Below are 13,050 nucleotides of genomic sequence, written 5' to 3'. Positions count from 1 at the left end.
AAAGTTTGTGCCGCCGCTTCCATTCATGCTGAGCTGTGGAAATGGCACATTTTTGTTTTATTTTGTTTTTCAGTTAGCGATGCCTACACTCTCCCGACGTTCGCGAACATGGGGGGGGGGGGGGGGGGGGGGGGAAGCGAAGCTGGGGCCTGATTTGTGAAGTCCCTACATCGTGTGCTATTGGATTAAAACACCTTTGCCCAAGCCATCCAACCAAAAGTTAAGCACAAAGTAGTTGGCAGGCCAGGCGCTCTGCTTTGTTCCGCACCCGAGATAACTGAAACAGTGGGTTTCCTTATGTCTGCATTTCATTCACAAAGTGCGGTGAACATATGCGTAAGCTCTTTATTAACGCATGTGTTTCCTGTTCACCAAAGACGTCCACTGCAGATCCCTAGTAGCACAAAATGTCGCCAGAACGTTATGACAATGTCGTCAATGTTTTATAATGTTGTGCAACATACTCCAACGTTACAGCAACATGCCCATAAGTTGGTCAGGATGACACTCTCTGCTAACATTGCAGCCAAATGTTCATAAATTCGTTAGGATAACATACCATCTGCCATCTTTGGAACAACATCGAGAAGCAACGTTGAGGCAATACAGCCTGATGAACGTTATTATAATGCTTGAATCATAACAATAAAGCAACATTACAAATATATTTCAAGAACAGAGTTCCAGAAGTTTTCCGACTGTTGCTACAGTAAACATTTTTTTCAACTAGCAGTACTTTGCAACTGAACCTCTTCTGTTGCGCCTGCTATAAATTGCATGCACAGCTCGATTAATATGTCGCAAAGCTTTGTTTATTACCTATTCGCCACTGTCACCCTTGGGACACCCTTCAGGAACGGCTATATAAGCTTGACTCTATGTTATCCGCTCGGAGGTGAGTGTACGTTGGTCCTCGAAAAGCGTTATGATATGTTGTGAAGCTTACCAATTGGCAGGCCTGCATGCTTGTGCAGGGTTGCTAAAATTTTCAAGAATGTTACATATGATGTTATGAAACATTGTGGAAACGTTGCAGCAATGTTGTACATATGTGGACACAACATCGTGGAAAATGTAGCAGCAATGTTTTTCACATATGTTGTCTTGATATTGCCAAAGGAGTACACTAGCCACGTTAATGCGGCCTAAATAGGTAACATTGCTGCAATGTTCCAGCAGCAATCTGTGCTACTAGGGATGTAACTCGGGGCGAACTGGAGAGCGGTGAAGAAATAGACATTACAGACGCACTGAGACCTCGGCATAACATGTTGCGCGTATGTATACATACTGGCGGCGTTTTTTTTTTCTTATTTTGGTATTGCCGCAGCCTACAATAAAATTTGCATTCTTGGAGGAAATTGGCACTGCGTACAACATTGAAGCTTTTTTTCCGTAGGCGCAAACACGCACTTCACGGGTGGCTACGCAGCCAGACGGTGTCGCTCCGCCCGCCGGATTAACAGCCAAGGGGAGGATGACAACAGGGGTGTCGCCGCGCACCGTGCGTATTTCTCTCTCTCCTGCCCGCTCACACCTAATTTTGGTGGCATGTTTTCTTCCCTATATTGATTCCGCAGACACTGCTATCCATGAATCACCACGTGGTACTCGCCAACGACCGCTAAATAATTAATAATCGAATCTTTCTGTCATGCTGTTTCGGTTTCGCTTTCAACAGCCGCACGGTGTGCTAATAGGTCACGAAAGGCAGGAAAAACGGCAGTATAATCGTTGCTTCTGCACTCGTTGTCATTCTCGCTCTTGAGGCAGGCTTAATTTAGCATTGTAGTGAATTAAAATGATGGAGCAGCGATTTTATCGCAGTTTTGTTGTGCCTCACGTAACCTGTGCGCCCACGTCGATGTCACATTCATTGTTCAGCTGTTTGAAAACGAAATAGCACAAGAAAGAAATTCGATCATAAATTATGTTAGCGGTCGTAGTACTATAATACTAAGTGTTCTTTGGGTAACAAGAAAAGCTTCACCAACGGATTACTTTTTTGTCCTCGAGGAATTCTGTGCGGCGGTCCTGATTGCTGGCGAAGCTGCAGAGTTAAAATGTATCCGTCTATGGCTAATTAGTATAATTAATAATCTTTTCACAAGGAAAAAAAATGCTACTGACTACTCGCAGCTCATACGACTTTCAACCGCCCTCAACTAGCATAGCCGTCAAAGGTTAGGTTGGTTTGGTTTTATGGGGTTTAACCTCCCAAAGCGACTAAGGCTATGGGAGACGCCGTAGTGGAGGGCTCCGGAAATTTCGACCACCTGAGGTTCTTTAACGTGCACTGACATTGCACAGTACACGGGCCTCTAGAATTTCGCCTCCAAAGAAATTCAACCGCCGCGGCCGGGATCGAACCCGCGTCTTTCGGGTCAGCAGCCGAGCACCATAACCACTGAGCCACCGCGGCGGGTCCGTCAAAGGTTACGAGAAATAATCTGACTACGTCGAAACCTCAGCAGTTATGCAAGTATTGTGGAAGAGGTGCATGTAAAAGTGCCGGAAAATATCAACAGCGGTTACATAGCTATCATTGTTCTTCATGGAGAAAGTAATACAATCCAAATCAAGTAGGATGTCAAGTAGAGAGACACGATCTGATGAAGAAGTCTGTTGATAAGGCGGGTGTCTGTCGCATGCGAACGAACAGTGGCCACCGCCGATGAAGACGTGATTTCGCCGAATGTGGCCCACATAACCGGCGCTGTGTAAGAGAACTCCGCTTGTCGGACTCGAAAGGTGGACGAAATGCCTGCCCGAAACTCTACCTGATGAATGTCGTAAAACACTTGCGCCAAATTTTCTTCCGCAGAAAATGTTCAAGTAGGTGTTTTAGCCTCTCATATACTACTTCTTGCCACTTGTTCTGTACCAAAACACACTTTTTTGACGTGGTACTGCGTGTAAAACGGAATGGTCATGGCCACCATATGTTGGAAAGAACACTACTCTTTGGTTGATACTTGGTTACCGCTTTTGACCCGTCGGCGAAATAAAAGGACAGTTCAATTTCTCTAGGTCATAATTTATTGGCACTACGAGATCATAAATAACATGTCACACAGACACAAAAAACTTATTGCTCTTGTAGTGAACTTTCACACAGACCTTATAGGGAGTAGCTCTCTGTGAAGCCTCTGGAACAGGCTGCTGTCCGCACTTTCAAGTGAACACACACATGTGATTTTTATACAGAACATCTCGCAGTCATGCGCAAGCTACTACCCATTACACACAACGCGAAATCTTGCCAAGGCGATGCACTGGACCGAAGAGGATATTTTCAGTTTTACCGCGAAGTGCACTCGTGGTTCCCGCGCAATCTCGTTAGGTTGCATGACAGCGGCACGAAGAGTAACACTGAGCATTGATGCAGCGTAAGCTGTAAACGGTGGAATGTAAGAATTTTATTGTTCTCCTGGAATCGCTAGAGCTCGAGTACTGCATGATGGAGAGGTATAGCCCGAAAAGAAACGTGAGCAACTTTACCGACTTTAGTATCTGAAATACGCTGCGATCGAAACCAATGTTACACTTCGTGTGACCAGAAAGCACAGTAACCACAGCATGGTTATTCGTGCAAGCCGTTTGAGGAGAGAGAAAAGGGGAACATTCGGTGTGCACGCGGTCTACATGTGCAGGTAGAAAACACCGTGATAATCTTGCCAGTTGCTTCGGCATGCACACGAAAACATAATTTAAGCAACACAATTTACCTTTGCAAATTAAGTTTCATCAAGAATTCTGCATAGAATGTATTCTTACGACTGCCAATTCATGTTACCGAGTACGGCTCCCTCATTAAATCATTCGCAAGAACTGTAGCGACAGACAATACAACAGGGAAGGAAGCTTTGGAGACGTGCGTCAAAGTGATAGGCAAGCCAGATCAACCAAAGTGTTCAGGTAAAGAAAAATGGCGCACTTGCAAGACGCCAGCCAGCAGGTCTAAGAATCGTTTCAGCGCATTGCATTACTTTTTTTTCTTCCTTCGTCTGTACGGCACTGCAGAAAGCAAATTGACACGGGCAGCAGTTTAAGCACTGATCTCCTGTAGCCTTGAAACACGCATCGAGACTCCAAAAACAACCGCTAAGAAACCGCACGAACCTTCAATATGAAGCAAACAGTTAAATACTTCTGTTCTAAGGAATCCCGTCCACTACGTTCAGCTAGGCGATGACGTTTCAGGTAAAGAGGGCCTCATTCACTTCTTCCATGACAAACTTCAAATGAAAACTACACGCTGTACAAGTCTGTTCGATGAACATCCTTGCACAGCGATGAACAACGATGTCAGCGAAGTCAACGATGAACGAGAATGTTCGTCGCGTACAGTTGCTTCTAAGTAGACGCCGCAGTTTAACTGTGCGTGACTTTACTCCAGCACATTTAGTTGCAGATCCAGAGATGTGTTCATCGCTCAGCACGTGAATCCCAAAACTACTTATTACCTAACTTTGAGTAGTCTTAAGCTTTAACTGTAACACGCACAGGCGCACACACAACAGATCAGACCACAACATTATATCTTGGGCAGATTACTTGACTTCCTCTCAGACAGCTTCATATCAGCGTACTTTTCAGTTAAACACTAACTCCTGTGCAGCCGATGTCTTTTATTAAACGACCGCTGCATTTCCTACTCCGTGAAGTGCTCTTCAAGTGCAAGCCGTGAAGTATTTCGCTTCCCAGCATGTACTGATTGAGTACTACGAAATTCAAGGCAGCAGTAATGGATGAATAATTGTAATGTGAACCTAATTGTAATGATGCATAGCAACCACGGAAAAATGTAGCAGCCCACGCAGAAAGGAAAGTGCCCAGAAAAAGAAAATGATATGTATACCCTGTCTCTTGCTGCAGACAACTGAGCGTTGCGGCGCCTTTTGCCCTACACGCTATAATGTACTAAACAAAAGGAAGTAGCAAATTCTTTTCTTATGCGCGAACAGGCGCATTCAATTATTGCGATGCTGGTTCCGTTTTCCCATGCCTGTGGCCTGCCTGTGTTCAAGACAGGTCTTCAAACTAGGCCTTTCCACGGCTTTCATTGCGCCGCTGGGGCACAGCCCAAACGGGAATTTTTATTCTTCCTCACTTGACGCTCTTGAGATACTAGAAGAGCGTGCCGCAAGAAAGCAATCAAAATCCTGAATTGCAACAAAAGCAGCAGAACAGCTAGCGACAAACTTTTTTTATCTAACCTTCACATGCTGCCAGTGTGCTTTTCGGTTTACCGATAGGAAGGGCTTGCTCAATGAACTGCTCAACAAGTGAATTGGAGGAGGTTTATAGTTATGTGCACTGAATGCCGACGTGCTATGGTACATTTGTTTTGTGTTTGTTAACAAAAGTGCAACGATCGTGCTTCGCGTATTTTCGTGCTATCAGTCATGCTTCACTGCAGGACGTAACGCAAACATGTCGTTCCAAAAAACCTGCACCGATCACAATCTGCACATGACGCCAAGGTCAACTATGTAGTTTCTGTACCACAAGAACTGTCGCTTGAACAAGAATACTACCAGCAGTGCTCGCACAAAGTAAACCTTTTTTCAGGCTTACAAAACGGAAGCTTCCTCTCACAACTCAAATCCTAATGAAAAGATAGCAGCAAGGTGAATCGGAGAAGTGCTGCTTTTCAAGGTCTTGGCATGCGACACCAGACAAAGCACTGTTCCCTTCGCAACTGGAATGTATATTTCTTTGCTTGCATGGTGTGCGGTTTGTCCGTTGCACTTTTGCTTGGTTTGGAATGTTTCCCCGGGATATTTGGGCATCCTACACATACTGAAGTCACAATTGAGTCCTCACAGCACATGACAAGCCTGATCCCTACCCCCCATTACAGAAGGCAAATGAATACACCACTAAAAACGTCACTTATGTGAACACCGAAAAGAGAAAGAGGAATGAGAAAAATGATAATGACTTTAAGCCTACCACGCCAATAGCCTAACTTTTTCTGTCACATCGACTGTCTCCTCCTTGTGTGAAATCAGTAATCATAGATCCGCTTAGGCTTGTGTCGCATTTTGGCAAGGATACCCCAATTTTGATGTCATCAAGGATGATAGAATTTCACCACATTTAAACTGGTATTTTTTACCTAATAGGAACTTTTGTGCACTGTGAAGTTGCGGCGAAGCTCGGGCGGACCGAATTTTCATTCTCACAGCAAAAAGTACAACAGGCGGGCGCAGGACAAGCCGAACTATTTTCGCTAGCACTTTTGTACACATATTCCAGTAGTAGGAGCCAGTTGTCGCTGCACAGTTCGCTCTTGTCTCGGTTTCTATGGAATGACACAACCTGTGGAGACAACCACGCCAAGCTGACCTTGACTATTCTAGAAGAGGCAAGCGGCAGGTTCAGGTGCTATTGCACTAGCCATTAGGGTAACACGTAAGAATCATACTGGAATGATACGATACCAGTCTCTTGGATACATTCAGAGATGCATTTGTGGGCTAATTCAGCGCACACTAGGCCTCACTTTTGCTGTCGTTGGAGCAATTCATTTTTCCTCCTTCAGTTATTCGTCTAGGAAGTGAAGATGCAAGAAGCCACATAGCGAGCAAACGCTAGGCCGCTAACACGCCACTGTCTAAGTTCACTTTGCATTTAGAGTAGCAGAGCCTGTACATTGCATTACCACCTAAGAGATAATGGCCCTTGGATTCCAGTAATGTTGAACTTATATTACACACAGACTTCTTGGTCGTGGGCAGGCAAAAATTGCTTCCTGCCAATAATTTTTTGTTTTGATGCTTTTCAGCGTCCATTTGGACGATACTTTTTTCACTACAGGTACAGTAACAGCGTACATAGTGGCTTATCAAGTTGCGTAAATATAGGTTGGAACAAATCACTGACATGGGGCTAAATTATCCAGAAATCACTGCCTATGGAGTCTAATGATAGAGAATGCCACAAAATAATAAAAAAAAAAACTTCCTGTTCATTTGGTGCTCACAACACAAGCTTAAGACATTGAGAAAATATAAAGAAAGCAGTCATGGTCAGACGAGACGAAAGATGAGTGCGCACAATGCTGAGTCTGATTTTTATAAGTGCTAGAGGATGTCACCATGATTGGTGCAAGCTACAAAGTCCAATCTCAGGAGTCATAAAGTCACATTTTGTTCTTATTCCGAAGGCACCCGATCCAGCAAACAGCAGCAGTGCAGTATACACATGAACGACAAAAAGAAACAAAACGACATTACAATGTCAACTCAGAAAACAGTAAGATGACGGGACGAGTATGCATGACTGAAAAAATGCAATGTCGGAGGCACGAAAAGTTGAATTGCTTTCGTGTCACCTCAACCCGTTTTTTTCCAAGAGTAACGCAGTCCGAAGTGGAGGCAACATTCAACAAACATACAAATATGCAAATTCAACACTCGCATTCTAAATAGACAATAATGACGTCCCAAGTGGCGCCAAACTACATGCTATAATGCATGACAGGTAACTTTCCAGAGACAATATTTTCATCATAAAGAAACTCTACACAAAACAAAACAAAGTATTATTGCATCTTCTTATCTTTTAGAGTCAGTGCCTTTCATTTCGAGACATGCACTTTACATTTCACTAAATGCAAGTGCACAGTACTGTTAGCTAAAACACTAATTTTTTTTTTCTTTCTTGGAAAGCAGCAAATTGTGTGCCATTCCTAAGTATTGTACTGCATATTTTACTGTATTGGCTGTAAGCTATCTACAAAACTAACATTCACAGCTCAGAGTTGGACTGCGTGTAACGGTCATTGCAGCAAGGTTAAACACCCGATACAAATGGTTCAGCATAAGCCTGATCTAAATTTTAGGCGTTGCAGAAGACCTTGACACCTTAGCCACAGCCAATCTAACTGCTTTGCTGTTCCCCTTATGTAATTAACAAGACGTTCCAAGCTGACCGAATGTCTCTGAGACTGTCTTCCAGCGCGAACTTTATTTCATGACGATTTGCGGCGTTTGTGAGTGTGTCCCACTTCAGGACAGCTGACGAATGCAAGTGAGAAGGCAGTGAAGTTTTAATACATTGTAAAACTCTGCATATCAAAACAAAAATATGGTTTTTATATGGCACAACTTAAGAACTGGCACGTTTAAATTAGTAATGCTAGCTGTAAGTAGTTGAGGATGCAAAATGCAGCGCCAGTAATCATATTCCTACTTATTTTGTTCAGGGCTCATAAAATTGGGAGAGCAGCTTGCGCCCTCTGTTGGCATCAGAGGAGAAATTAACATTTTTGAGATTGTTAGCTAGACAATGTATAAATGAGTCCTCTGAGATGTAAAACAAAATACCCTTGACACTAATTCCTATTTATGAAAGAAAGAAAAAAAGATTTTATGGCGTTTAACTGTGCCCCTCCCCTGGGGTCCATTCGGTATTTCACCACTCTGCTGTCTTGAAAGGCTAACAGAATCGTTGAAACCCTGTCAAAGAAATTACCAGCGTGCTATTGTCGACAAGGAGCAGCAGAAAGGAGAGTGAGCCACTGCAGTTTATTGTATAGTAAGGCCGTGCGAACTTACAGCAAATCAGGGTAGAACTTTACCACCAGGCTTAACGAAGAACGCCATACTAATGTCTAGAGGAAATTTTTGTGAGCTTCGCATAAAGGCAACCACTGAGTTAGAGCGCTATAGTGCTGCTATCAGCCACTAGAGGGTGCAAGCTACTCAGATGATGGCGACGCGGGAAGAAGTTTCGATGCAAGCGCTGTACGAAAGTTAATAAAAGCACCTGATTATCCCTAGTTCCAGCTCATTAATGGCATTTCTCTTAACTTGGAACCAACCTTGCCAATAGGAGTGGTGTTCCTTTATTTGCAAGGAAGAGAGACCGGCTGACCATATTGCTCTGCACGGAACCATGCCAGTGCTCACAGTACTGCCAGGCTGGCCCAGGTTACGGCTCAGCTATGGGCTCCAGTTATCGACTCCTTTCATCGACTCATCAGACCAGCCGTCTTAGAAAGAGGGATTAAATCTCCGTAAACAGGAGGGATGGGAAATCCCCGCGTCATCATTAACACTTTGCCACAGACTTTTATATCCTGCAGTGCTTCGGTATTCTGTACACTGTGAGTCCTCTTCACGCACTCGGGATACTTCTCGCGGATGGGCCGTGGACACAATGATAGCTGGCGCCCTCTGTCGGCCGCTGGAGGGAACAAAAACACACTGCCACTATTACTGGCCGCGATGGTTGGCCATGCACTTGCGGGGCAGCGATGCTCAGCCGACAGCACCAACGGGTGAAGGCGGGGGCCGCTGGCAAAAACCGGTAGCGAAGCGCAGTCATCCGTCGTCCGGTTGAGATGGAAGGAGAAGGCCTAGCTGCGTTCGCAGGTGGCACAGCAGAGATCGTGGTAGTTCTTCATGTGGCACATGCGGAACTGGCGGATCATTTGGCAGTTGCGAGAGTGGTCTTCGCAGTTCTGCCCTGCTTGGAGAAGGAAAGAGAGAAAGTCCCAGAACATATTGCGGGTGTCTGGATTTAAAATACACTGTTGCGAATATCAATACCGACTCAAAAAAGAGCCTTCTCTTTCAAACTAGCGCAGAAAATTCAAGCTGCTATCTGCCCTGTACAGCATGCTAACGTAAAAGGGCATTAGTTACTTGTGGTTGATCAGTCACATTCTGTACTATAGTGAAGACGTGTCACCAGGATATCCTGGAACAGTCCAGCCATGCTGTATACAAACGCTTTCATAGTTAGCCAAAATCATTGGTCATTCTACGAAAAAGTGCGCAGCCCTTTGCTTAATCAACCAAGTTCAATGATGGAATAAATTTTGGTCTGTTTGCTCACTGCTTCAGAGTGGAAAAGAAACAGGTTAATAATAATGCATTTCTTCCTCTAGAGTATTGGCAGTGCTGCGAACAGAGTATGCTACAGCGCGGTGACACTTGCTCAGCTAAGCTGAGAAAGAGCCCTGGTCACTCACTGGCTGCATCGCATGGTGGAGCCTCGCACCCTTGAAGCACCTCTGGTCGATCGTGACTGCGACACGAGTCCCCGGCCGGCTTGTCTGTGCCGTACCACACGCAGCGCAGAATCCGCGTCCGGAAACCACTCTCTCCACACGTCGCAGTACACTGGGAAAAACAAAAGTGTGCATCCGTATTTTTAAAGTATCTGAAAACTATCGGTGTCTGTGAAGTATCAGTGTAGGAAAGAGACACTTTCAAATTTAGTAAGATAAGCTGCTTTTCTGAGCGCCTCAATAGGGACCCATTCTCGCTGCTGAGGAGAAAACCTGGGCCGTGACCCCATATCAAGGAGTGTTCGGGCATTCAAGACTAAGTGATTAGTTATCCTTCTGCGAGATAGCATCAATGGCTTAGTTCACGTGCTGTTTTAGGCCTTCAACTGATGTCCGTTAAGCTGACCGATCGCATGTGGAGAGGAAGCACAAGCCAGTGTTCCACCCCTCTTCACATGTTACATAACGGAGTAAAACTTAGTGAAGGAAAACTGCTGCATACCTTATGGGAATAAGTGTTGGAGTGCGAATACGGATTTGAACATCGTAAAAGGCAGATACACGACACACGTACTGCCAAGAACACTTATTCCAGTTGCATAGCAGCCAAGTTTCCTGTAAAAAGGTGCACTGAACTCCTGAACACTGTTAAACTTTCTGTTTATGTGCCACAGGCGCACTTAACAGACACCTTTAACATATCGTGTACCGTGTTACCGTTACCTTTACTGGAGGTCCGGCAGCCAGCGCGTCGACCGTGCGCATGCGCTGATCACTTTAAGGGCTCCAGATGGCGCTAGGTACCCGGCAGCTGCGCGCTCACCTGCCGTATCAAAACCAATGAGCGCGTGCGCATTGACAGTGGGCGGGCTCTCGGTACTCCGGTAATGGTTGCACGGTACACGGTATGCTAAAGGTGTCTATTGTCCCTGGGATAAGCGGAGTTCGATAATGCCTAGGCCGCTCACCTCGGACCACTCGCCGACCTTCCAGACACCCCTGCAGAGTTCGCTGAGGCACTCCTGCTGATCTTGAGGCCTCGAGGAGGGGTCGCATTGCTCGTCATTCACGATGCTGTTGTTCGCCAGCCGACAGCTCACCGGGCGTTCCTGGACGGCGCGACTGAGGCCGAGGCAAGGGCCCTCCGAGCACTGATCATGCACACGCAGAAAAAAAGAGCATTTCGCAGACGTTCTATGCACTCACCGACGCGATTATTTTTTTTTTTCGATAGACAGAGGATTGCTGTATAACGTCAAGTGAATCAATCCCACCTTCAATTTCATGCGTTTCTGATGAGCGATTTTGGCTAAACAGCAAGAACTGCCCGAAGTGCCGCCAACCATGTGAGTTTTAGTACTGCACCTCGTGGGTAAAAAGTCCAGCCTGTGTCCGTAAATAATGTGAAATGAATTGCAGTCTGCTCCCGCTAACTACGCGCTTTCTTTTAGCATCCTTCCAGAAATCTGGCCGAATGTTTTTTACCCGCCAGAAGATGCAGCAAAGACAGCTTCGGGCGCCGTCGATGAAATGCCCATGAGGGAAGCGTCAGTGCTTAGTATCGCTCCAAGGGTAGCAAGCAGAAATAAGGTTCCTATCATCTTCTTAAGCGCAAAACAAAAAAGAAAGTATTTATTTAGATCACAATACTCAGAACACTGAATAAAACAAGAAGCAGAGGAAACAGATCAGTTATAACGGTAGCGGCAATGACGCGAGGAGCCAGTCGGCACTCACCTCTGACCAGGAGCCCGCCACCCAGCGGGGACAACTCTCGGTGCCACAGCTCTGCAGGATCTGCGGCTCTTCCATGCCGGCGTCCACGCACAGTGTCCTGTCAACGGTCTTGGATACATTGTGCAGGCGAACCATGCATTGTGCCACACGCACCTGCGTGAGGAGTATCATGGAGTGTGAGTGCTGTTCCATGTATATACGGAGCGCTAGGGGATCAGCACCATTTCCCGATATCAAAAAAGCCACGGGGTGCGTAACAGTTCCGCACAGCGACAACGACGTCAAGATTCGCGTTTTCGAAACGTGTTAACCTTGCTTGGCTAAATGTCTTGCATTAGCAACGTTTCTGACTCTTGCGTGTTTATTTGAATGGTAGAGGACGCGGCATTGGCTTCATGCACGCACAATTATACTCTTGATTCCTTGAATCTGACCACAAAGCTTCTATCTCCCCACTTCTTGCGTTTACAAACTCCCCATTCTACCTCTCCCTCCACGGTCCCGGAAAGCAAACTTGCTAACTCATCCTGCTCGCTTGAATGATGCTTCTCCTTCATAACACTTTTTATGCGGCGAAGCAAGCTTGCTGAAGTTTTGAAACAAAACGCAAAGGGGCATTTTTCGCACGACAGTCCTGACGCTGGTCGCCACAAATAACCGGCTTTCAACACAATGAGGCGTGTGGCATTTTATTTCGATCGAACTAACCTACAGTAAGATGTATTATGCGACGGGCATATGTCCGAGTCTTAACGGGCAACGCTGGGGTGTAATGAGTGGCCTCAACCTCGTCGCAAAGGAAGGATGCTACTAAAGATGAACTGCGAGACTCACTTATCGCCAAGACAATTTTCTTGAAGTGGCAACGGAATTACTGCGCAGCGACACGTGCTGACTCACCTGCAGGCCGCCTCCTCCACATGTCTGGGAACACAGGGACCATGGTGTAGTCTCCCACTCAAACAGCAGGTTGTCTGCGTTCCCGCGGCCCAGAACGTAGCTGTTGTGCATCAGGGCGTCGTCGTCGTCCTCCGTGGCCACGCTCTCGGGCTTCACTTGGTCTGCGTAGGTGTCGGCCGGCGAGCAACGCAGCGTAAATCGGAAGTTTTGCGTCTAGGAGTGGAAGGGATCCCGGAATTGCGTAGAGCATCTCCTCCTAGAGCCCTTGCATTGTTTGTAAGGGCTGCTTATTCCTCTTGGCATGCATTCACTAGTGGCATGAGTGGTATACTTTATATTTTCTTCGGCATTCTATTATTCAGAACAATAGAAGTAATTTCTGACAC

At 45.9% G+C, this 13,050-nt stretch overlaps 1 protein-coding gene across 4 annotated transcripts in view; it reads right to left on the bottom strand.

Annotated features, from left to right (window-relative positions):
- Nucleotides 1-3,021: 3,021 nt before the first annotated feature.
- nolo (ADAMTS-like no long nerve cord) overlaps nt 3,022-13,050 on the bottom strand; it is a 294,779-nt gene continuing 284,750 nt past the window's right edge. For 3 of the 4 annotated variants that reach the window (XM_089542963.1, XM_089542960.1, XM_089542962.1), the window contains exons 19-23: nt 12,665-12,825; nt 11,765-11,917; nt 10,996-11,178; nt 9,989-10,139; nt 3,022-9,483 (exon numbers count right to left, since the gene is read on the bottom strand). In XM_089542963.1, the coding sequence (XP_089399089.1) occupies nt 9,371-9,483; nt 9,989-10,139; nt 10,996-11,178; nt 11,765-11,917; nt 12,665-12,825 (761 nt within the window). In that variant the 3' untranslated portion in view covers nt 3,022-9,370. The remainder of the gene's footprint in view (nt 9,484-9,988; nt 10,140-10,995; nt 11,179-11,764; nt 11,918-12,664; nt 12,826-13,050) is intronic. The other variant, XM_089542961.1, reaches the window with a different exon arrangement.

The sequence above is a fragment of the Amblyomma mixtum genome, chromosome 5, assembly GCF_055824585.1.
Source record: "Amblyomma mixtum isolate Tamu chromosome 5, ASM5582458v1, whole genome shotgun sequence".
NCBI classification, from domain to species: Eukaryota; Metazoa; Arthropoda; class Arachnida; order Ixodida; family Ixodidae; genus Amblyomma; species Amblyomma mixtum.
This window is presented reverse-complemented; position numbering and strand designations above follow the sequence as displayed.